The sequence below is a fragment of the Hordeum vulgare genome, chromosome 4H (genome assembly GCF_904849725.1).
Source record: "Hordeum vulgare subsp. vulgare chromosome 4H, MorexV3_pseudomolecules_assembly, whole genome shotgun sequence".
NCBI lineage: Eukaryota > Viridiplantae > Streptophyta > Magnoliopsida > Poales > Poaceae > Hordeum > Hordeum vulgare.
Window position 1 is genome coordinate 457,684,001 of NC_058521.1, and position 26,434 is coordinate 457,710,434.

General features: G+C 44.0%; 1 protein-coding gene across 1 annotated transcript in view; it reads right to left on the reverse strand.

Moving 5' to 3' along the window:
- Positions 1–1,402: 1,402 nt before the first annotated feature.
- Positions 1,403–26,434, reverse strand: part of LOC123450614 (arogenate dehydratase 2-like) — a 95,757-nt gene continuing 70,725 nt past the window's right edge. The window contains exons 2-5 of the mRNA XM_045127773.1: positions 2,188–2,280; positions 2,043–2,110; positions 1,855–1,936; positions 1,403–1,789 (exon numbers count right to left, since the gene is read on the reverse strand). Of these exons, the coding sequence (XP_044983708.1) occupies positions 1,730–1,789; positions 1,855–1,936; positions 2,043–2,110; positions 2,188–2,280 (303 nt within the window). The 3' untranslated portion in view covers positions 1,403–1,729. The remainder of the gene's footprint in view (positions 1,790–1,854; positions 1,937–2,042; positions 2,111–2,187; positions 2,281–26,434) is intronic.

A 26,434-nucleotide genomic window follows, 5' to 3' on the forward strand; every position in this document is an offset into this window, starting at 1 on the left:
GTCATATTACCTCCTCTCATTCAATTGTCATTTTGAGTTGGATTTGTTTTAAATATTGAAATCCAAAATGTATATTTGTTAGAGTCATTTAATTCCTTCTCAGCTGAATATTCATCTAACTCCAAAATTTTCAAAACCTAGTCAAAATTAGCTAATAGCAAGAAACACAAGCAAATTTTAATTAATCCTATTTAAATAATTAACATTTCAGTTTAGAATTCCGGTTGTGCTGGTCCTCGGTGGTGCCGACGATGGTGGAGGGCAGTGCCAATAATTAACTGACCCCACTTCTTGCGATGTCGGGTGATTAACTGAGCAAGAGCGGTCCAGTATGACCCTAGGGTCGGAAGCTGGAGCTAATGTTCAACTGGCCGCTCTATTACCCTATTAGTGTCAAAAGCAATGTGCGTCTGGCGGGCAAACGGTGCAAACCTGATAACCTGCATCCTGAGCTTAAGGATTGGCATCAGCTAAGACAATAAATAAATAAATAGTGGGAAACTTCAGAGCATGCAAAGGCTTAGTGGCACTGTTAGTTTCCCCAAATGAGTTAGCTAGTATGCTTTTCTAGATGGACAGTTTTCTGGAGAGGATACTAAATATGAATTTTCTGTAATCTAGGGCATCAAGCGATGGATTGGTATTGGTGGTCAACCCCGTAAGCAGATGGAGTCAGCAACGGCGTGACAACTGTTGCTAATATTAAAGAGCAGAAAGGCATATTTACATCTGATCAGCCCGGAAGCTCCATATGTGGTTTTACTTTCAAATTCAAGTGGTCTAATAGGGCACCAGTTATTATTAAGATGTTGTATATTGTAACCTCTATTCTTCTTCTTTTTTTGAACCTGTAACCTCTATTCTTGGAAGCAACAGTTGTCGGATCCCAATCCTATGGTCAAGATTAGACAATCAGCGAGCAAGTATCCCTTGATCTCGACTGTCCGTTTTCAGTAAGATCTAACGGGCCAGGTCATATCCTCACCGAACCGATACCGTCCACTCATAGAGCGACACGTGTCCTATTTCTTCCTCACAGCCGCAACACTCCAAAACGCTGTCATTGCAGGCTTTCTGACATGGGCAATGCAAATATTGTTTTGCTCATATCTGGAGTTCTATAATTTCAAAACTCAGTTAATCTTTTTCCTTGTGTTCACATTGACCTTAACAATCCAATATATAATCATTATTTTACATTTTCTACCACCTCAAAAGCCCATTCTCTAGTTTAATTTTCTTAAACTGGGCTCTCGAGTTAAATTTATGAACAGAACTTTCCCCAATGTACAAGGGCTTATTTGGGAATTTTGAAGAAGATTCAGTCCAAATAAAGACCTCATGACAGTACCCCCCCGGGCCCCTCCCCCCCCCCCCCTCTGAACACACACACACACAAAAAATCAACGTATATCACATTGTTGACCCCCACAATGCATAGTTCAGTACTCCAGTTCTGCATTCTACCCCACCTGAGTATATCCGCTATTCTGCTGTGCCTAGGTACAGTTTATGAGTAAGACCGCTTAAATCCCAATCCAAATACTCCCTCCGTCCCATAATATAAGTGCATTTTTACACTAGTGTAGTATCAAAAACACTCTTATATTATGGGACGGAGTGAGTAGGAAATAGGCCCTGGGAACTGCATCTTTCTGACTTTCCATAATTCGAATAAAATAGTTCTTGATTACTCACTAGGATGTGATCTGCAGCAAGCACTTGTTATTCAAGCTTCGCTCACGTCTGTAGGATAGCTCCCCAGGACTCTTACAAAGGGTGCAAACTCCTGTAAATAAAGTAATATGAATCATCGTTCGCTTGATGCCAGATAAAACAACTAAGAAAAATGACCTTCAAATTTCGAAGAGCGTTCCGAGTTTTTGGATCAGCCATTGATGCCTCAAGGTCGACATAGAAGAGGTAGTTGAAGTACCTATTCAGCCAAGGATCGACGGGTCAGAACTAGTGGTTTTCATATTTGTTAAGACTTCACGAAACAAAATTGAAAAAATGTGGCGGTCATAAGATTGTTATCTAACTTGACAGGCGTGGAGAAAGTATCATCAGCTACGCGAAAAGGCCTTTTCTTGTGTGGGCGGCTTTCTATCTTCACATCAACACACCGTTAGAGAATTCTACAAAGCACATGCAAGTTATAAAACAAAGCAAGGTTGTTTGATATACCTTGGTGAGGTTGATGTCTCTCAGTGCAAAAACTGCAAGTGCCTTGAGGAGCTGCGCAGGTTTCCAATCTTCAAGTGAAAACACAATGCTGGTCTGAAAATAAAATGATCATGCAACAAATCAATCAGCTTTGTTTTTTCCAATGGGAAGGATTAGACGACTGGAAAGGAAGATGAAAGTATGTGGTCGGGCTGCCGTGGAAAAGTCGTCTCAAATCAGCCCTAAAACCTCCGTATATATAGGTGGGAGGGAGGGGACCTTGAGTGTGCAGACCCTGCGGGTTCGAGAACTATGTAGACATGACCCGAGAGACTCCTCGGTCAATATCCAATAGCGGGACCTGGATGCCCATATTGGATCCTACATATTCTACGAAGATCTTATCGTTTGAACCTCAGTGCCAAGGATTCATATAATCCCGTATGTCATTCCCTTTGTCCTTCGGTATGTTACTTGCCCGAGATTCGATCGTCAGTATCCGCATACCTATTTCAATCTCGTTTACCGGCAAGTCTCTTTACTCGTTCCGTAATACAAGATCCCGCAACTTACACTAAGTCACATTGCTTGCAAGGCTTGTGTGTGATGTTGTATTACCGAGTGGGCCCCGAGATACCTCTCCGTCACACGGAGTGACAAATCCCAGTCTTGATCCATACTAACTCTACTAACACCTTCGGAGATACCTGTAGAGCATCTTTATAGTCACCCAGTTACGTTGCGACGTTTGATACACACAAAGTATTCCTCCGGTGTCAGTGAGTTATATGATCTCATGGTCATAGGAACAAATACTTGACACGCAGAAAACAGTAGCAACAAAATGACACGATCAACATGCTACGTCTATTAGTTTGGGTCTAGTCCATCACGTGATTCTCCTAATGACGTGATCCAGTTATCAAGCAACAACACCTTGTTTATAATCAGAAGACACTGACTATCTTTGATCAACTGGCTAGCCAACTAGAGGCTTGCTAGGGACAGTGTTTTGTCTATGTATCCACACATGTAAATGAGTCTTCATTCAATACAATTATAGCATGGATAATAAACGATTATCTTGATACAGGAATTATAATAATAACTATATTTATTATTGCCTCTAGGGCATAATTCCAACAGTCTCCCACTTGCACTAGAGTCAATAATCTAGCCCTCACATCATCATGCGAATTACATTGTAATAAATCTAACACCCATACAGTTCTGGTGTTGATCATGCATTGGCCGTGGAAGAGGTTTAGTCAGCGGGTCTGCCACATTCAGATCCGTGTGCACTTTGCATATATTCACGTCCTCTCCTTCGACGTAGTCGCGGATGAGGTTGAAGCGTCGTTTGATGTGTCTGGACTTCTTGTGAAACCGTGGTTCCTTTGCTAAGGCAATGGCACCCGTGTTGTCACAGAACAAGGTTATTGGATTCAGTGCGCTTGGCACCACTCCAAGATCCGTCATGAACTGCTTCATCCAGACACCCTCCTTAGCTACCTCCGAGGCAGCCATGTACTCCGCTTCACATGTAGAATCTGCTACGACGCTTTGCTTGGAACTGCACCAGCTTACCGCACCCCCATTAAGAATAAATACGTATCCGGTTTGTGACTTAGAGTCATCCGGATCTGTGTCAAAGCTTGCATCGACGTAACCTTTTACGGCGAGCTCTTCGTCACCTCCATATACGAGAAACATCTCCTTAGTCCTTTTCAGGTACTTCAGGATATTCTTGACCGTTGTCCAGTGATCCACTCCTGGATTACTCTGGAACCTACCTGCCATACTTATGGCCAGGCTAACATCCGGTCTAGTGCATAGCATTGCATACATGATAGAACCTATGGATGAAGCATAGGGGACGGAGCGCATATGCTCTCTATCTTCATCAGTTGCTGGGCACTGAGTCTTACTCAATCTCGTACCTTGTAAAACTGGCAAGAACCCTTTCTTGGACTGTTCCATTTTGAACCTCTTCAAAACTTTATCAAGGTATGTGTTTTGTGAAAGTCCTATCACGCGTTTTGATCTATCCCTATAGATCTTAATGCCTAGAATGTAAGCAGCTTCTCCTAGGTCCTTCATAGAGAAACTTTTATACAAGTAATCCTTTATGCTCTCTAACAACTCCACGTTGTTTCCAATCAGCAATATGTCATCCACATATAATATTAGAAACGCCACAGAGCTCCCACTCACTTTCTTGTAAATACAAGATTCTCCAACCACTTGTATAAACCCAAATGCTTTGATCACCTCATCAAAGCGTTTGTTCCAACTCCGAGATGCTTGCACCAGTCCATAAATGGATCGCTGGAGCTTGCACACCTTGTTAGCATTCTTAGGATCAACAAAACCTTCGGGTTGCATCATATACAATTCTTCCTTAAGGAAACCGTTAAGGAACGCCGTTTTGACATCCATCTGCCAGATTTCATAATCGAAAAATGCAGCTATTGCTAACATGATTCTGACGGACTTAAGCATCGCTACGGGTGAGAAAGTCTCATCGTAGTCAACTCCTTGAACTTGTGAAAAACCCTTTGCCACAAGTCGAGCTTTATAAACGGTCACATTGCCGTCAGCGTCCGTCTTCCTCTTAAAAATCCATTTGTTCTGAATAGCCTTGCGGCCCTCAGGTAGTACCTCCAAAGTCCACACTTTGTTCTCATACATGGATCCTATCTCGGACTTCATGGCTTCTAGCCATTTGTTGGAATCTGGGCCCACCATTGCTTCTTCATAATTTGCAGGTTCATTGTTGTCCAACAACATGATCGATAAGACAGGATTCCCGTACCACTCTGGAGCAGCACGTGGTCTCGTCGACCTGCGTGGTTCGACAGAAACTTGAACCGGAGTTTCATGATCATCATCATTAACTTCCTCCTCAACCGGCGTTGCAACGACAGAGGTTTCCCCTTGCCCTGCGCCACCATCTAGAGGGATGAGAGGTTCGACAACCTCGTCAAGTTCTATCTTCCTCCCACTCAATTCTCTCTAGAGAAACTCCTTCTCGAGAAAAGCTCCGTTTTTAGCAACAAACACTTTGCCCTCGGATTTGAGATAGAAGGTGTACCCAACTGTCTCCTTTGGGTAACCTATGAAGACGCACTTTTCCGCTTTGGGTTCCAGCTTTTCAGGCTGAAGCTTTTTGACATAAGCATCACATCCCCAAACTTTAAGAAACGACAACTTTGGCCTTTTGCCATACCACAGTTCGTATGGTGTCGTCTCAACGGATTTTGATGGTGCCCTATTTAAAGTGAATGCAGCTGTTTCTAATGCATAACCCCAAAACGATAACGACAAATCAGTAAGAGACATCATAGATCGCACCTTCTCTAATAAAGTACGATTACGACGTTCGGACACACCATTACGCTGTGGTGTTCCAGGCGGTGTTAACTGTGAAACAATTCCACATTGTCTTAAGTGAGCACCAAACTCGAAACTCAGATATTCACCCCCACGATCAGACCGTAGGAACTTGATCTTCTTGTTACGATGATTTTCCACTTCACTCTGAAATTGCTTGAACTTTTCAAATGTTTCAGACTTGTGCTTCATCAAGTAGACATAACCATATCTACTTAAATCGTCAGTGAAGGTGAGAAAATAACGATATCCGCCACGCGCCTCTACGCTCATCGGACCACACACATCGGTATGTATGATTTCCAACAAGTCACTTGCACGCTCCATAGTTCCGGAGAACGGAGTCTTAGTCATCTTGCCCATGAGGCATGGTTCGCATGTGTCAAGTGAATCAAAGTCAAGTGACTCCAAAAGTCCATCAGCATGGAGTTTCTTCATGCGCTTTACACCAATATGACCTAAGCGGCAGTGCCACAAAAATATGGCGCTATCATTGTTAACTCTAACTCTTTTGGTCTCAATGTTATGTATATGCGTATCGCTATCAAGATTCAATATGAACAATTCTCTCACATTAGGTGCATGACCATAAAATATGTTACTCATAGAAATAGAACAACCATTATTCTCTGACTTAAAAGAGTAACCGTCTCGCAATAAACAAGATCCAGATATAATGTTCATGCTCAACGCAGGCACTAAATAACAATGATTTAAGTTCATCACTAATCCTGATGGTAACTGAAGTGAAACTGTGCCGACGGCGATTGCATCAACCTTGGAACCATTTCCTACGCGCATCGTCACTTCATCTTTCGCCAGCCTTCGTCTATTCCGTAGTTCCTGTTTCGAGTTGCAAATATGAGCAATAGAACCGGTATCGAATACCCAGGCACTACTACGAGAGCCGGTTAAGTACACATCAATAACATGTATATCAAATCTACCTGATTTTTCTTTGGCCGCCTTCTTATCTGCCAGATACTTGGGGCAATTGCGCTTCCAGTGACCCATACCCTTGCAATAGTAACACTCCGTTTCAGGCTTAGGTCCAGCTTTGGGTTTCTTGGTCGGATTGGCAACAGGCTTGCCGCTCTTCTTCGAATTACCCTTCTTGCCTTTGCCGTTTCTCTTGAAACTAGTGGTCTTATTCACCATCAACACTTGATGTTCTTTACGGAGTTCAGACTCTACGACTTTCAGCATCGCAAACAACTCGCCGGGTGACTTGTTCATCCCTTGCATGTTGTAGTTCAACACAAAGCCTTTATAGCTTGGCGGCAGTGATTGAAGGATTCTGTCAGTGATAGCCTCTTGCGGGAGTTCAATCCCCAGCTCAGCTAGACGGTTTGAGTACCCAGACATTTTGAGCACATGTTCACTGACAGACGAGTTCTCCTCCATCTTGCAAGCATAGAATTTATCGGAGGTCTCATACCTCTCGATCCGGGTGTTCTTCTGAAAGATAAACTTCAACTCCTGGAACATCTCAACTGCTCCATGACGCTCAAAGCGACGTTGAAGTCCCGGTTCTAAGCCATACAAGACTGCACATTGAACTACTGAGTAGTCCTCCTTACGTGCTAACCAAGCGTTCTTAACATCCTGATCAGCCGTAGCGGGTGGTTCATCTCCTAGCGCAGCATTAAGGACATAATCCTTTTTCCCAGCTTGTAAGATTAGCTTAAGATTACGAGCCCAGTCTACAAAGTTGCTTCCATCATCTTTCAACTTAGCTTTCTCTAGGAACGTATTAAAATTCAGGGTGACTGTCGCGTGAGCCATGATCTACAACACAAATATATTCAAAGTGGACTTAGACTATGTTCAAGATAATTAGAGTTTAACTTAATCAAATTATTCGCTAAACTCCCACTCAAAAAGTACATATCTCTAGTCATTTGAGTGGTTCATGATCCACTTACACTAGCTCAAGTCCGATCATCACGTGAGTTGAGTACAGTTTCAGTGGTAAGCATCCCTATGCTAATCATATCATCTATATGATTCATGATCGACCTTTCGGTCTCATGTGTTCCGAGGCCATGTCTGCACATGCTAGGCTCGTCAAGCTTAGCCCGAGTGTTCCGCGTGCGCAACTGTTTTGCACCCGTTGTATGTGAACGTTGAGTCTATCACACCCGATCATCACGTGGTGTCTCAAAACGACGAACTGTAGCAACGGTGCACAGTCGGGGAGAACACAATTTCGTCTTGAAATTTTAGTGAGAGATCACCTCATAATGCTACTGTCGTTCTAAGCAAAATAAGGTGCATAAAAGGATTAACATCACATGCAATTCATAAGTGACATGATATGGCCATCATCACGTGCTTCTTGATCTCCATCACCAAAGCACCGGCACGATCTTCTTGTCACCGGCGCCACACCATGATCTCCATCAACGTGTTGCCATCGGGGTTTTCGTGCTACTCATGCTATTACTACTAAAGCTACATCCTAGCAAAATAGTAAACGCATCTGCAAGCACAAACGTTAGTATAAAGACAACCCTATGGCTCCTGCCGGTTGCCGTACCATCGACGTGCAAGTCGATATTTTCTATTACAACATGATCATCTCATACATCCAATATATCACATCACATCGTTGGCCATATCACATCACAAGCATACCCTGCAAAAACAAGTTAGACGTCCTCTAATTTTGTTGTTGCATGTTTTACGTGGTGACCATGGGTATCTAGTAGGATCGCATCTTACTTACGCAAACACCACAACAGAGATATATGAATTGCTATTTAACCTCATCCAAGGACCTCCTCGGTCAAATCCGATTCAACTAAAGTTGGAGAAACCGACACTTGCCAGTCATCTTTGAGCAACGGGGTTACTCGTAGCGATGAAACCAGTCTCTCGTAAGCGTACGAGTAATGTCGGTCCAAGCCGCTTCAATCCAACAATACCGCGGAATCAAGAAAAGACTAAGGAGGGCAGCAAAACGCACATCACCGCCCACAAAAACTTTTGTGTTCTACTCGAGAAGACATCTACGCATGAACCTAGCTCATGATGCCACTGTGGGGAACGTCGCATGGGAAACAAAAAATTTCCTACGCGCACGAAGACCTATCATGGTGATGTCCATCTACGAGAGGGGATGAGTGATCTACGTACCCTTGTAGACCGTACAGCAGAAGCGTTAGTGAACGCGGTTGATGTAGTGGAACGTCCTCACGTCCCTCGATCCGCCCCGCGAACAATCCCACGATCTAGTACCGAACGGACGGCACCTCCGCGTTCAGCACACGTACAGCTCGACGATGATCTCGGCCTTCTTGATCCAGCAAGAGAGACGGAGAGGTAGAAGAGTTCTCCGGCAGCGTGACGGCGCTCCGGAGGTTGGTGATGACCTTGTCTCAGCAGGGCTCCGCCCGAGCTCCGCAGAAACGCGATCTAGAGGAAAAACCGTGGAGGTATGTGGTCGGGCTGCCGTGGAAAAGTCGTCTCAAATCAGCCCTAAAACCTCCGTATATATAGGTGGGAGGGAGGGGACCTTGAGTGTGCAGACCCTGCGGGTTCGAGAACTATGTAGACATGACCCGAGAGACTCCTCGGTCAATATCCAATAGCGGGACCTGGATGCCCATATTGGATCCTACATATTTTACGAAGATCTTATCGTTTGAACCTTAGTGCCAAGGATTCATATAATCCCGTATGTCATTCCCTTTGTCCTTCGGTATGTTACTTGCCCGAGATTCGATCGTCAGTATCCGCATACCTATTTCAATCTCGTTTACCGGAAAGTCTCTTTACTCGTTCCGTAATACAAGATCCCGCAACTTACACTAAGTCACATTGCTTGCAAGGCTTGTGTGTGATGTTGTATTACCGAGTGGGCCCCGAGATACCTCTCCGTCACACGGAGTGACAAATCCCAGTCTTGATCCATACTAACTCTACTAACACCTTCGGAGATACCTGTAGAGCATCTTTATAGTCACCCAGTTACGTTGCGACGTTTGATACACACAAAGTATTCCTCCGGTGTCAGTGAGTTATATGATCTCATGGTCATAGGAACAAATACTTGACACGCAGAAAACAGTAGCAACAAAATGACACGATCAACATGCTACGTCTATTAGTTTGGGTCTAGTCCATCACGTGATTCTCCTAATGACGTGATCCAGTTATCAAGCAACAACACCTTGTTTATAATCAGAAGACACTGACTATCTTTGATCAACTGGCTAGCCAACTAGAGGCTTGCTAGGGACAGTGTTTTGTCTATGTATCCACACATGTAAATGAGTCTTCATTCGATACAATTATAGCATGGATAATAAACGATTATCTTGATACAGGAATTATAATAATAACTATATTTATTATTGCCTCTAGGGCATAATTCCAACACTTTGAAATATTGGTTTGGTGGTCTCGATGCCCACGTTTGTGCGTTTCCATGGTGTCGGTGTCAAAATCGGTGGATCTCGAGTAAGGGCTCCCGAGGTGTGAATCTTGGATCAATGGGGTAACATGAAACAAGGGGGAAATATTTACCCAGGTACGGGCCTTCTCGAAGAGGTAAAATCCTACGTCATGCTCGATTATATTGATGAGTGTATGATGGTTATAGAGTCGATCTACCACGAGATCAGTTGAACTAACCCCTAGATGATGGTTCTGTCGCTGTTGTATATGGACTGAAACCCTCTAACTTATATAGACACCAGGGGTACCTAGGGTTACATATGATCGGTTACATCACGGAATAAACATGTCAATATTATCATCTTGACTTGGAGCGCACACCAAGGCTTCGGAAGTTTCCATCCTGAACACGAACACGACATTGTCTTATAGTTCAACCCTTCAATGATAGTCATAGAGCGATCCTTGAGTCCGGCCCGTAGAGATAGGCGAGCGGCCCGAGGAACCCTTAGTCTCGGAGTCCCTAAGTAGCCCCCGAACTAGCCTCTAATGTCATAGTCTTGATTCCTTAGCACCTTCTCATACCCAATGTATTTGACTTGTGGCACGAGTTCTTCTTCCCTTTTATGTTCGGCTGACGTCAATTCGACCACCTTTGTGTTCTTGATTGTCGAAGCGTTGCAGGGCCCACAATATTGGTTTTCCCACACAAGATTAATGACACCTCTTGATTCCTGTGCGTCGATGGGAGGATAACGCTCCAGCAATATTTTATAGAAATGCCCCTCGTGGGGTAGGGGAAAAGCACCTATTAAAAAAGTTGGCGAGTGTCACAAACAACACATCCTATCCCCCAACCACCGAGAGAAACCAACCATGGAGCCTAGAGACATGGCAAGCATTACAAGCTCTTCCTCGCGTCCTCATGACCCCCTCCCAGGGGACTGGGCGAGTTGTTCAATCTCCCGTATGCAATTGAGCGGCCTTGAAGCACAAGATACGTTCCTGCTTCAGATCTAGTGTCCACCCGCCCCGGATTAACTTCCGCGAACTGTGAGGCCTTCGCAGAGAACTTTCCAACTCCACGCAAGGAAGAGAGGGTATGCTTTGTCGCTTTCCTCTTATGAGGTTTAAGCTTCCTCATTCACCCCTTCCTTAGGGGTCTGCTAGAATTTTACAAGATCCAGCTTCATCATCTTATTCCTCGATTCATTCTTCATATCTCGGGCCATGTCGCTCTTTGCGAGATGTTCTTGGGTTGCGAGGCCCATTGGAAATGTGGAGAAAAATTCTCTGCCTCGTCCCGTGCACCCGAGGAGAGACTATTTTTTAAGTTGGCGGAGCCGAAACATGGCGTATAGTCAGTACGAGGTATCCTATTGAGACTCTAAAGAAGGATTCCAAAGAGTGCGCCTCAGAGTGGTTTTATATCAATGACGTCCCCCTATCCGATCCAGCTCAGAGGGGCCTACCTGAATTCTCAAATGCTCCTTTAAAGAAGCGGATTAACTCGCGTCCAAAAAGCCCCTCCGAGGGTTTATGTATATATAAGAATTTTTGGCATTGGAACCATGCTAGACGGAGCCACGTGGGCCCCACAAGCCATCAGGGCGCGACGAGGGGGTGGCCACGCCCTGTTGGCTTGTGGCCCACAGGTGTCTCCCCTCTGGTGGTTCTTCACTCCAATATTGCTCATATGTTCCGGAAAAAAAATCATCAAAAAGTCTCGGGCAATTTCGAGGACTTACATTTTCTCCACAAAAAACAACACCGAGGTAATTCTGCTCAAAACAGTGTGAGTCTGAGCTAGTTCTAAATAAATCCCAAAATGTGCATAAAAGCCATATAAAAATATTATAAACATAGGTGAATATGGCATGGATACTTCATAAATTATCAATACGTTGAAGACGTATTAGCTTCCCCAAGCTTAATTCCTACTCGTCCTCGAGTAGGTAAATGATAAAAGAAATAATTTATGAAGTGTGAATGCTAGCATAGTATATAAGTTTGATCAATGATGATTCCAATCACTTTTTCTAGCATAATAACAAGCAACTTTTTTCATAAAAATCATCATGGTTGAGTAGCACTTAATTCACATGTCATGGTCCAAACAATGCATTCTCTTGAAACTTAACAACCCATGTTCTTAGTCACCAAACAACTTTAACGCATCATCAAGTGTAAGTAAGAGCTCCACATACTAAATTATCATATAGTCTTTAATGATTGTTAATACTCAAGGCATATTTTTTAAACAAACAAAATCCATCGAACACACGGAAATATAGGGGCTTAAAGTTTTGCCACCCAACATACTTATCATAAAGATAATTGATACATCCATTTTGCATCATGTTTTCATGTTGATATTTATCGCTTCTTGGGCTGTTATTTCACTTCACGGTACAATTCTTATGCCTTCTCTCTCTTATTTCGCAAGGTTTACATGAAGTGGGAGAATGCCGACAGCTGGAATTCTGGCCTGAAAGTGGAGCAAGTTTGGGATACCTATTCTGCGCAACTCCAAACGCCGTAAAAATCAACGAGGATTTTTTTCCGGATTTATAAAAAATACTGGGCCGAAGAAGCGCCAGAGGGGCGCGTGCAGGTGGCCACAAGTCTGCACGGCGCAGCCACCCCCCAGGTCGCGCCATGAGGGCTTGTGGGCAGCCTGCTAGCCCACTGGCCCCCTCTTATGCTATATGAAGGGTTTCGTCTGGAAAAAAAATCAAGGAGGAGCTTTTTCATGGTTTCGCCGCCGCCACGAGGTGGAACTTGAGCAGAACCAATCTAGAGCTCCGGCAGGACGATCCTGCCGGGGAAAATCGTCGCCATCGTCATCACCAACACTCCTCTCATCGGAGGGGACTCGTCACCATCAACATCTTCATCAGCACCATCTCATCTCCAAACCCTAGTTCATCACTTGTAACCAATCTCCGTCTCGCGACTCCGATTGGTACTTGTAAGGTTGCTAGTAGTGTTCATTACTCTTTGTAGTTGATGCTAGTTGGATTATTTGGTGGAAGAGTTTATGTTCAGATCCTTGATGCTACTCATTACCTCTCTGGTCATGAATATGATTATGCTTTGTGAGTAGTTACTTTGGTTCCACTACAGGAATTAGCTTCTTTGCCGTCTGCCATCACAGGCGGCAAAGAGTAAACCCCGAACGACAAAGAGAATATAACAGACGGCAAAGAATCTCACGGCCGGCAAAATTTCTGCGTCAGCCTACGACGGCATTGTAGCTTCTTTGACGTCTGTCTCCCAAAAGCGGACGACAAAGAGCTTTGCCGTCAGCTTTCATAGGAGCAGTCGACAAAGTGGTCGAGACGACAGCCGACAGGCTTTGCCTCCATTAGGGGCTAACAGAGGCTTTGCCGTCTGCCTCCCCTCTTCTTTGCCGTCTGCCTCCCCCTCCTCCTCCCCCCTCCTCTGTGTCGTCTGCCTCCCCCCTTCTTTGTCGTCTGCCTCCCCCTCCTCCCCCCTCCTTTGTGCCGTCTGCCTCCCCCCTTCTTTGTCGTCTGCCTCCCCTCTTCTTTGCCGTCTGCCTCCCCCTCCTCCTCCCCCCTCCTCTATGCCGTCTGCCTCCCCCCTTCTTTGCCGTCTGCCCCCCTGGAAGCAGACGGAAAATATACTATATGGCCAGCTGCTACTGCCCAGGTTGCACAGTTGGGCGCCATGTGGCACCTTTGCCGTCGGTCAGCTGATGGCAAAGGCCTTTGCCATCAGCTGGCAGATGGCAAAGAGCCTATATTGTCACATTTTTGTTTATTTTTTCTATTTCACATCACATATACATATAATTCATAGCACATATATGATAAATAGGTCACAACACATGTATGATATACATATAAAGCTCATCAATGCCATTTGTTCATCAACGTACATCCCATATATCAAAAGAACCAACACATACAAAGTTTCATCCATATATACATACATATAGTTGCACATATATTGTTCATCCATATATACATATACATATAGTTCCACATTGTTCATCAACTCAAATAAAAACAGAAACTAAAGCACTCCAATGCCAGCTTCCATGCATGTAGTACATCCAATCTGCAAAATGGGAATAAGAAAGTCAGAAGAAGAAGAACAACAACATATATATGACAAATAAGCTAAATTGAAGAAGAAAGAGAAGAAGCAAGAAGAGAACAAGGAGAATAAAAACAAGAAGGAGGAGGAGGAGGAGGGGAAGGAGAAGGAGAAGAAGAAAAAAGAAGAAGAGAAGAAGAAGGAGAAGGAGGAGAAGAGGGAGGAGAGAAGAAGAAGGAGAAGAAGGAGGGCTCCTTCTCCTTCTTCTCCTCCTTCTCCTTCTCCTTCTCTTCTTCTCCTCCTCCTCCTCCTCCTTCTTCTCCTTCTCCTTCTCTTCTTCTTCTCTTCTTATTCTTCTTCTTCCTTCTTTTCATTTCTCCTCTTCTCCTCTTCTTGGAGCTAAATTAGCTAACTATGTCTTTTTGGAGCTAAATGGGCTAATTATCCCATTTTTGAGGAAAACAAGCTAAGTATATAATATTAATGAGCTAACCAAGGTTCTTATGCCATTTTGAGGTTATTATGGCATTTTGGAGCTAAATGGGCTAATTATGTCATTGTTGTGGAAATTAAGGAAAGGAGAATATGAAAGAGGAGAAGAGAAACTTACCGTAGTGGTCATCAAGGAGGAGAAACACCTGAAGAAGGGTCGTGCGATGCCACTCGGGAGTTATTCTGCAAAATAGATATTTTGCAATGTCTCAGTTAGCATGATGACAGTCAATTATTAATACTAGTTTATAATGAAACTCACCGTGCCAATCGAAGAGAAGACGGGCATCGACGGAGGGACTTGACTGCTCTTCTCACACAGACCCTGAAGAGTGGGTCGTATTAGTTAGTAATGAAACAGACATTACACACATGATTTGGCTAATGTGAAAAAAAACTTACCACAAAAAGCTCGTACAGGGCCCGTTGACCCGCCTCATTCCGGGACCTCTCCTCCTCAATCAATCGTGCCGTGGTCTGGTCCCGATCATCAAGAGCAGCCTGACTTGCCAATCTCTCTTTCTCAAGAGCAGCCTCAAGAGCAGCCTGGCTTGCCAATCTCTCTTTCTCAAGAGCAGCCTGGTTTGCCAATCTCTCTTTCTGAAGAGCAGACTGAAACACCATTCCTCGTTACCACAGTAATGATCTATGGTGACACACATAATGAAATGGATGAAAGTGTTCTTAGTCCGTACAACTAACCTCGATGGCAAGATCGACTGGCCGTGGACGATGTGTTATCTCAGGAAAGCTGCTCGACTGGCGCGCCTTGATCTCCGGGAGAGTGAGTGGACAACGTATTATCCCATTTCCAATGGCTATCGAGCCATGGGGCCTCCCGCTACCAGATATCATCACCAGCTCTGGATCCAAAGGTTCCTGGCTAGGGTTAAAGTCATCCCCTTTCGTAGCCTTCCCCGCGTCCCTGTATGCCACGAGCTTCTGGTGGGATGATATGTTGGTGAAGTTATTGGGATCATCTAGGTCAGACTCAGAGAATGCCTTTGCCTTCTTGTACGAGGCAGTATGGGCCATGCCATAAAGGTCGTACAAGTGTGGCATCTCCGTCTTATTGTGATGCGCCTAAAAGAGAGGAACAAAATATTAGCATGAAGAATGAATTGCATGAATCATGAAGAAAATCACATACCCAGTTTCGTCCGAACTGAAGTAAGTTGGCGCTGCCTTGATGGTGTGGCACACCAACCATTTGGCTACGCCGATCCTTCGCATTCTCGTGGACGGCTCGCCAGCTGCCTGTGCACCACTCATCAACCAACGCCTCTCAACAATCCATCTTATCCGCACACCATCTCGGGGGCACCTGTAAGTTATTAGAAAGAATTTTGAGCACTACGCCTATGAATGAAATCAAGAAAACTACGTAGAAGGACTTAAGAATAGGTAATAACCTTCATGTATTGCTCCTTCTCCAGAAACTTTCCACCGCAATCCTTCTTCTGCTTCTTAATACCACGCGTGGCGTAGTAGTCTCAAATAGCCTACGGCCGAGCCTCGTGGCGTAAGTTCTGCAGTAACCGCCTACACTCGGCCTCGAGAACCCTGGCCTCCTCCTCATATCCATCCTCACACCTATAGAAGGTCTGCAATCAAACGTGAAAACACCGATTAGTACAATAATTAGCTATACTGTTAATTTTAGATTGTGTAAAAGGATAATTTACCCAAAAGCTCTTGATCACCATCTCGGCCCTCGTGTGGCACAAGACACCATTTATAATCTCCTCCGGCGGGGCCTGCGCAGCCTGGTAGTGCTCCCAGGAAAATCCTAGTGTAGGAACCTGACCCTCACCAGGCAATGTGACAAACCCCGGGAAATTTGTCCGGCAAAGCACACAAAGGACGGAGTTCGGCCTGCGGACTCCAAGAGGGTGTACCCATCTCGTGCAGTATGATAAGGTCAACGCATTAGATATTTGAACAAACTTGAAGGCAAAAGCTAAAAAAAGAGTAAATGTACTTACCTATCTCGTTCAGGTTTAATCACCAGCCTCTGCTCGCGGGTAGCCGGCACGACCGGGAGACGTGCACTACCACACTTGTACACGGTGGCCCCGTCCACCTGCACATCGCCCTCACTATCCTTAAGCTCATCCCCGCCATCCCCGCCCCCTGAGCCACCCGGAACCTCGGTCCAATCCGGTAACTCCGTCCGATACGGCCAGGTCTCCCATCCGGGCCTCTCCATGTCGGGTGAAGCCTCCGGAACCGTAGTCTCGTGGGCCGAATGCACCTCGCCCAGAGGCTGCTCGTGGACCAGAGTCTCATGGGACGAATGCCCGTCAACACCAGGCTCCTGGAACGGAGTCCCCGTAGCCTCCTCCGCAAACGGGTCGACCATAGTAGTCCTATGCTCGGGTGAATGAGCTGGTGGTGGTGGCGAGGACGGCTTAACAGTCCTCCTGGATCTTCCGCGGCCACCACCTCTCCCTGTACCCTTCCCCTTCTTCCCTACCCGACCAGCACCTCTCCTAGTGGGCAATGCCACCGACGAAGAAGAACCCACGGGTGGTGTCGACAGACTGTCTGCCAAGGCTCTACGGAGAGATAGGGCTGGAAGGAAAGTACCACCCCTCGTGCGGGGCGCCTGGGAAGAACCCGTCGAGCGATCTGGACCAGCGCCCACCATCTTTCAACACCTGGTGACCTGCCATGATAAAGATTAAAAGAAATTAGTACAACATAAAAAAATTGAATAACTGACATGAATAATAATATGTACATGAATAATAAAGATTAAAATATATATAATTTAAGTTGTGAATCTTACAAACTAATAATCATCATCAATAAATGCATCATCATCATCACTATCACGCATGTCTTCATGAATGACATGCTCGTCGGGTTCAAGGCGTGAAGTTGTGAAAGGCCTTTCTTTAATCGTTGAAGCATTGACAGGTCATCCGCATCAGTAACCTCTACGAGTTCCAGGTCTTCTGGTTCCGGCTCAGGGCTGGATTCGGATTCATTGTTGCTGTCTACTTCCATGTTCTTGGGTGAAGCATGACGGTTCTTGAAACGTTTCTTGGAAAGACGTGTTTCTTGAAAGAATTCTCCATCATATGTGTTTGGGTTAATGTGAGGCTCATAATCCTGTTCATTTGGGAGAGGTGGTCTGACATGTGGCGGCACTTCATAAACAACATACCAACCTTCCAGATTCTTATCCGTTTGGCATGCCCACGGTAGATAGAAAACTTGGGTCGCCTGTTGAGCCGTAATATAGACATTGGGAACATCTAAATGGGTGTTTGGATTGATTTCGACTAATCCTATATGTTCATGAGTCCTTCTAGTCTCCTTCGGCTGGAACCAATAACATTTGAAGACTACGACGTTCGGTGGGTTTTCACCATAGAATTAAAGTTCATAAATTGCTTCAACTCTTCCATAATACTCAATAACACCTTCGCCGATAGCAGAGACACCACAATTTGTAGATTTCCGGTCGGGCATAGATAGCTCTTTGCCAAAGGTACGAAAGAGATACCCGTTGATGTTGTATTTCTCAAATGAACGAACCTTATAGTCAAAACCATTAGCGACTTGTCTCAATTCGGCGTCCATAGACTCTGAATTAGCCTACAAGTTTAATACGAAACGATTGTTGCATTAGCCGCAAGTTAGACCAAGAAATGAAATGGTCCATTATTGATAATTACCGTTTGTTTGAACCAAGAGATGAAACCGGGATAGCCGCATCCTGTCTTCGACAGAAGCTCATACTCTTCGACGGAATCATTTTCGATCACCGCTCCATCCGAGAATTTGGAGACGTAACAACTGTTTGAAATATCCGGGAATAAGAGCAGTTCAAAGGAATTAGAAGTTATGGGAAAATGTGCCGAGAACTCACTCGGTGTACGGCCGCACTTCTGTTAGGTTGTTGAAGATATACAACAAAATGTTCCTCCATTCTTCGACATCCAACGTTATTGGTTTCGAAGCACCGGCTGGTGCGAGCTTCCCTTTGAATAGGCTGAGGTTGGACCCACCTTTTTTAGGGTCTGCATCATTGTGCCGAGGCTTCGGATTATGCAAATGATGATTTTTGGCTTCGTAGTGTGCTGTCACAAAGTTTGCCACCTCCTTAGTAGTGAACGCCTCAGCCATCGATGCTTCAATTCTACGCTTATTTTTACATTTAGCTCGAAGGGTCTTCTACATCCTCTCAGTTGCATAGCACCAACGATCTTGCACGAGCCCACCCAATCTTGCCTCGGTCGGTAGATGTAAAATCAAATGCTGCATTGGATTAAAGAAGCCCGGTGGAAAGATCTTCTCTAACTTGCACAACAACTCCGGTGCAGATTCCTCCATGTCTTCTACCACGCCAGGCGACAATTCTTTCGCACAAAGAACACGGAAGAAATAGCTCAGCTCCGCCAGTACTAGCCAATCATTCTCAGGAATAAAGCCACGTAACATCACCGACATTACCCCGCTCTAGCCATATGTGCCAATCATGATTCTTGAGACCAAAGATTTTTAACTTTTCAAGACTCGCTCCCCTCTTTAGATTCGCTGCATACCCATCGGGGAACATCAAGTGCATTTTGACCCACAAGATAATTTCCCTCATAGCTGGCCTTCCAAGATTGAACCAGGCCTTTGGCTTTGACCACTTCTGCTTTCCTTTGCCTTCTCGCATGTTTTGTAACGGTCTATGACATAGTGTCTCTTGATCGACTCTAGCCTTAGTATTATCCTTTGTCTTCCCATCTATGTCGAACAATGTACCAAAAATAGCCTCTCCGATATTCTTTTCAGTGTGCATCATGTCGATATTGTGTGGAAGAAGGAGGTCTTTGAAGTAAGGCAGATCCCAGAAGCATGGCTTGTGAGTCCAGGCGTGTTTTGAATTATACCCCTTAAAATACCCTGGACACTCTGGATCAGGCTCGAGGGCGTTCAACTGATCCTGGATCTGTTGGCCTGTCAACGCAGGTTGTGCTAAGTTTTTGACAACTTTACCTTTGGTAAAGTTCTTCTTGTCTTTTCTGAACTGATGGTCAGGATCCAGGAACTGTCTATGCAAGTCAAAGCAAGAATATTTCCGACCCTCCTGCAACCAATGAAACTGAAGAGCTGCCTTACATTGGGGGCACGGGAACCTTCCATGCACACACCATCCAGAGAATAGCACATACGCTGGCAAGTCATGCATAGAGTACATGTACCACACATGCATTTTGAAGTTTTATTTTCTAGCGGCATCGTATGTCTTGACCCCATTATCCAAAGCTTCTTCCAATTCATCCTTAAGCGGTTGCAGGTACACATTCATATTCTTCCCCGGATAATTGGGCCCTCGAATTATCAACGCCAGAAATATATTCTTTTTTTGCATAATCTGCCCGGGGGGGGGGGAGATTGAGTGGAATGACAAATACAGGCCAACAACTGTATTGGGTTGCCCTCATGCCGAAGGGATTAAAACCATCCGTGGCGGCACAGACTCGAGGATTCCTTGGATCTGCCGCTTTATCCTGATGCAACCCATCGAAATTTTTCCACGCTTCCCCATCCGATGTGTGTACCACCATCTTATTCCCATCCGCATCTAGTTCGGTTCTTTTGCCCAATTTGTGCCATGTCATCTGTCTGGCTGTCTCTTCGACCATCAAAAGACGTTGAAGTCTTGGTACGATTGGCATATACCGAAGAACACTAACTGCGATTTTGGTCTGCCTCTTCTCACCCATACCGTTGTCTACCACAAGATACCTGCAAGACTCGCAATTGGGACAATAGTCCAAGTGTGCATACTCCTTCCTAAATAAGACACTTCCTTTCTCACATGCATCTATCTTCTCATAGGGCATCTTAAGTACACGAAGTATTTTGTCCGACTGGTACAGGTTTGCAGGCATGACATGGCCTTTGGGTAGGAAGCGTCCAAATAGTGTCATCATCGTGTCATAGCATTCTCTTCCCAAGTTGAACTGAGCCTTCAGAGCCATTACTTGTGCAATTGCATCCAGCTGACAGAGCTCAGTGCGCTCATGGAGGGGACGTTTTGAAGACTCCAACATTTCATAAAAGGCCTTTGCAGATTCCTCCATCTCATCTTCCGAATCCCGAGCATCATCAAAGTCTTGCACCATGTCTTCGATCCCGGTACCATGTCGTCTGTGCGACGACGGACCACCTCAGCTCTTGTGCGTTGTATAGACTCACCATGAAATGTCCACACCGTATAATTAGGCTTAACACCCCTCCTCTGCAGGTGTTTAATCATTACAGCCTCTGTCGTCTTTTTATAGTTGTCGCATCCAGGACAGGGGCAATAGTTTCTTTCCTGGCCATTTGCGAATGCGGCTTTCACAAATTCCTTTGTTTTTACAAACCATTCTTTCGTCATCTCTTTCTGACTAGGGTGACCGGTATACATCCACGCACGATCACTCATCTTGCCTAGCTACTAAAGACAGAAGAAATATATTTATATATAATTTAGCATTTATGTTCATCGGTTAATCAGGTTAGCCATTTTTATTACGTCCAGGTAACCTACACGCCAATAGGTAAAGATAGGTCCTAATCCCACAGAAGTATGTATAGATTGGGTTCGTTTTCCCATGCTCTACTCCGGATCCAACGCTGCTATTCTCCTGATACACGTCTCCGCAATAAACAGAGAGGATGTGCATCCGGAGAACAACAGGGAGGCACTGACGAAATTCCGCATCGGATCCAGAGCACAGCATACGGGAAAACGAACCCAATCTACACATACTCGGGCTGTCCATGGATAATGTTGGACAATTTGAAAGGATGGCGGTTATAAATATGCAAAGACATGCATATTTATAGATGTCGCCCTTTCGAACAGGAGATGCATACTGGTCACGCATACTGATAAATTAATTTAATTACCTAAATCTAGAAAGTTTCATCCGGAAACCGAGCCACAGTAAATGAAGGGGCGGGGAGGAGATGAAATTTGTATTGACCCACGAATGCAGGGGCGGAGCTCGTACAACGCACGGGAGGTCTTCGCACAGCAGACCTCACAGCGACGAGACAACTATCACATGTAAATCCACCCTATCAACACAAATATTCTAATTATGTCATTTTAGAGGAAAACAAGTCAAGAATATAATATTCATGAGCTAACCAAGGTTTTTATGCCATTTTGTAGCTAAATGGGCTAATTATCTCATTGTTGGGGAAAATAAGGTAAGGAGAATAAGATAGAGGAGAAGAAAGAGGAGGAGGAGAAGAAGAAGAAGAAATCAAGAAGAAGGAGAAGGAGGAGGAGGATAAGAAGGAGGAGAAGAAGGAGGAGGAGAAGGTATTCTTCTTCTCTTCTTCTCTTCTTCTTCTCTTCTTCTTTTCTTCTTCTCCTTCTTATTTTTGTCTTCTCCTCCTCCTCTTCTTCTTCTCCTCCTCCTCTTCTCCTCTTCTCCTCCTCCTCTTCTCCTCTTCTCCTCCTCCTCTTCTTCTTCTTCTTCCTATTCTTTCTATTAAGCTAACTAACTAACTAACCTAACTAACCAAGCTAACTAAACCTATCGCTAAACCTAGATAGCACTAAACAGCAAAAAAATAACAAAAACAGAATCTACTACTATAACAAAAACAGAATCTACCACTAAGTAACTAAAAAAGAATATAGCTACCACTAAATACCAAACAATAAAAAATCAACTTCTTCTTCTTTTTTCTCTTCTTCTCCTTCTTATTTTTTTCTTATTCTCTTCTTCTCTTCTTCTTCTCTTCTTCTTTATTTCTTCTCCTTCTTATTTTTTTCTTCTCTTCTTCTTCTTCTTCTTCTTCTTCTCCTTCTTATTTTTTTCTTCTCTTCTTCTTCTTCTTCTTCTTCTTCTTCTTCTTCTTTTTCTTCTCCTCCTCCTCCTCCTCTTACTCCTCTTCTTCTTCTCCTCTTCTCGTCGTCCTCCTCCTCCTCTTGTCCTATTCTCCTCCTCCACCTAACTAACCAAGCTAACTAACTAACCTAACCAAAACTACTAACCTAACTAAATCTACCACTAAAACTACTAACAATAACAACTACTAAAACTACTAAAAATAATGCGGGTGGGGGGTGGGGGGTGGGGGTGTGGGGGCTCACCGGGAGGGGCGGCTGTGGTGGGGCCCGGGTGTTGGGGGTGGCGTGGCGGCGCCAGGGGCGCCAGGGGCGGAGGCGCGACGGTGGTGGGGCAGCGGTAGCGGGGGCGAGGTGGGGCAGCGGCGGGACGGTGGTGGTGGCGCGACGGTGGCGGCGGGGGCGACAGGGGCGGCGGTGGGGGTGACAGGGGAGGCGGCGGGGGCGACAGGGGTGGCGGCGCGACGGGGGCGGCAGCGTGACGGTGGTGGCAGCGGCCGGTGGGCGTCGTGGATTGGGAGAGAGAGAGAGAGGGGCGTGCGGGGTGGCCGTTATAGAGAGAGACGGGCGCGGTGGGGGTGGGGGAGGAGCCGTTAACGGAGTTAACGCTTTGCCGTCTGCCTCCGGACTCTTTGCCGTCCGCTAGCAGATGGCAAAGAAGGGACTCCAGTTTGACCTAACCACCCCGCGGTCAGGTGGGCCCACCTACATCTTTGCTGTCTGCCTCCGGACTCTTCGCCGTCCGCTAGCAGACGACAAAGATGTGACTGATGGCAAAAACTCTCTATGCCATCAGCCTATGCTTTGCCGTCTATTTTGCTGAAGCTGACGGCAAAGACACTCTTTGCCATAAGCTAGCACACGGCAAAGACTAGGCAGATGGCAAAAAATTGTTTTCCAGTAGCGTTCCTGAGGACATGGGATAAGTCATGCTAATTGTAGTCATGTGAATTTGGTATTCGTTCGGTAATTTGATGTGTTGTATGTTGTTTTTCCTCTAGTGGTGTTATGTGAACGTCGACTACATAACACTTCACCATTATTTGGGCCTAGAGGAAGGCATTGGGAAGTAGTAAGTAGATGATGGGTTTTTAGAGTGACAGAAGCTTAAACCCTAGTTTATGCGTTGCTTTGTAAGGGGCTGATTTGGATCCACTAGTTTAATGCTATGGTTAGACTTTGTCTTAATTCTTCTTTCGTAGTTGCGGATGCTTGCGAGAGGGGTTAATCATAAGTGGGATGCTTGTCCAAGTAAGGGCAGTACCCAAGCACCGGTCCACCCACATATCAAACTATCAAAGTAACGAACACGAATCATATGAACATGATGAAAACTACGGGAGCATTTTTCCTCCTATAAGACTTTGTCCAGGCTTGTCCCTTGCTACAAAAGGGATTGGGCCACTTTGCCACACCGTTGCTACTTTTGTTACTTGTTTCTTGCTACGAATCATCTCACCACACAATCACTTGTTACCGATAATTTCAGTGCTTGCAGATATTTCCTTGCTGAAAACCACTTGTCAGATCCTTATGCTCCTCGTTGGGTTCGACACTCTTACTTATCGAAAGGACTACGATTGATCCCCTGTACTTGTGGGTCATAAATAATCGTCAACAATAATGAATCATGATCAAATATATTTGACTCGTTATATGTTTGGATCTTTCCCGGCCACATGGTGCTTGCCATCTAATAAATTGAGGTTGGAATAAGAACTTGACTCAACATGAAAAGTAAGTAACAGGTAAGTAAATAGATTGTCCCTCCGCAAAGGGAAGCAGGGATTTGCGGAGGTGCCAGATCTCATTTAAAAAAAAACAGAGATGAACATAACCATTACATTGTCTTCCTTGTCCAACTTCAGCTATTTGATCAAAGCTTAAAATAATTAATGGATATTCATAATCATAAAAGATGTCTAAGATAATATATTTGTGTGTGAAAGTCTCTTTGCTATACCAATCATTCATGAATTGCTTCTACGACCAATATTGTAGTTGTCAAACTTCAATAGTTTTTACTTTACAAACCAAATGTGAAACTACTACTAATCATAAAGAACATTGATGATTGATGATTTATGATATTTCATTCATCCACAATTTACTCTTAGGATATAAGTGAGGCACAAGAGTAAACATTAAACTACTCTCAAAAGATATAAGTGAAGATCAATGAGTAGTTAAAAAATCAAGTAGCTATGTGAGAATTCTCTCTCAATAAAGATTTTCAGATATAAGAATTTTATTCAAACAGTAAGCTAAATAAAAATGCATTTGAAGAATAGCACATATCATGTGAACGAATAAAAATTTAGGCTCAACATAGGCTAACCGATATTTGTTTGATGAAGAGAGGTGGGATGTGTAGCATCCCCAAGCTTAGATGCTTGAGACTTCTTGTAATATTTACTTAGGGTTCCTTGGGCATCCCCAAGTTTGAGCCTTTGTATCTCGTTCAATCCTCTCATATCCCGGTTTCACCTACGTCTCAAAAACTTCATCCACGCAAAACTCAAAAAGAACTCGTAAGGTAGGCTAATACAAATAAGAACTTTACAACATTAGGTACTATATACTGTCATCTCCACAATTTATATCTACTAATATAAGCCATGAAAACTCTAGGATAAGTAGATAACACAACTATGACAACAATCTGTACAAACAGAACAATATGTAGCAATCTATTTAAACGTTGTACTTATGCAACTCCAAAAATTATTAAAATTTAATAAAAGCTAAAGAATTTGTATGACAATACTGTGTAAATTTTTTAGAAATTTTCCATGTTCGTGTAAACTCTAATAATTCCAACACTACAGTAAAAGTTTCTGTTTTTGTACAACACACATCACACATGTAATTCAAGCATTCTAAAGGCAAATCTTGGAACTCCTTATTGAAAAACAAGATTATAAATAGTATATAACATAGAAGAACAAAATAAAATGATGCTCCAAGCAAAACACATATTATGTGATGAATAAAAATATAGCTCCATGTAAGATATACCGATAATGTTGGAGACGAAAGAGGGGATGCCTTACGGGGCATCCCCAAGCTTAGAAGCTTGAACCTTCCTTGGATATTACCTTGGTAGTGCCTTGGGCAACCCCCAGCTTAGGTTCTTGCTACTCCTTATTAACTTCATATTGGTATCTCACCAAAAACTTCAAAACTTCAATCTCACAAAACTTGACAGAACTTCGCGAGATGGGTTAGTGTGATAAAGATAGATCATTCTCTTAGGTACTGTCAAGACAAGATTCATAATTGTTATCACATGATACCTATTGTATTATATCATTCCCATAATTTATATCACTCAATATAAGTCATGGAATCACTAAAACAAGCAAACTATGCATGCAAAATAGAATCTGTCAAAAATAGAACAGTCTGTGAAGGTTTGAATGAACACCATTACTTCTGTGACTCTATAAATTCTGAAAATTAGGAAAACACATATAATTTGCATGCCAAAACTGCGTAAAAAATTAAGAATTTTTTGAAGCTCCAGTAAAATCAGAGAAATTGTACACTCGAAGTAATTTTTTTTTTGTTTTTTGCACAGAATCAAACAAGCAAGTATCCACACTATCCCAAAGGCCCGACTTGGCACCTTATTGAAATAAAAGACACGGATACTTTTGATCCGCGTTGGGTTTTCCATAAAGAGGAATGGGTTATCGAAGCACAATGCGGGTAAGTATTTCGCTTAGTTATCAAACCAAGGTTTATCGAACCAATAGAAATATCAACCACAACCGTCTTCAGTGGCTGCACACAAAAGAACAAATAGCTTGCACCGAACACGGGCAAGAGGATTTTCAATCCCCTTGGTCTCTTTATGCAAGCAAATGAGGTGTGTAGATAATTGTAAAATGCAAAATAAAATAAAATCAAATAAATGGCAGCAAGGTATTGGAGGTTTTAGCAATATGTTGTGAATAGACCCAGGGGCCATAGTTTTCCCTAATGGCATCTCTCATAAAAAGAGCACACATTGGGTAAAAAAATTTACTGTTGGGAAATTGATAGAAGAGCAGATAGTTA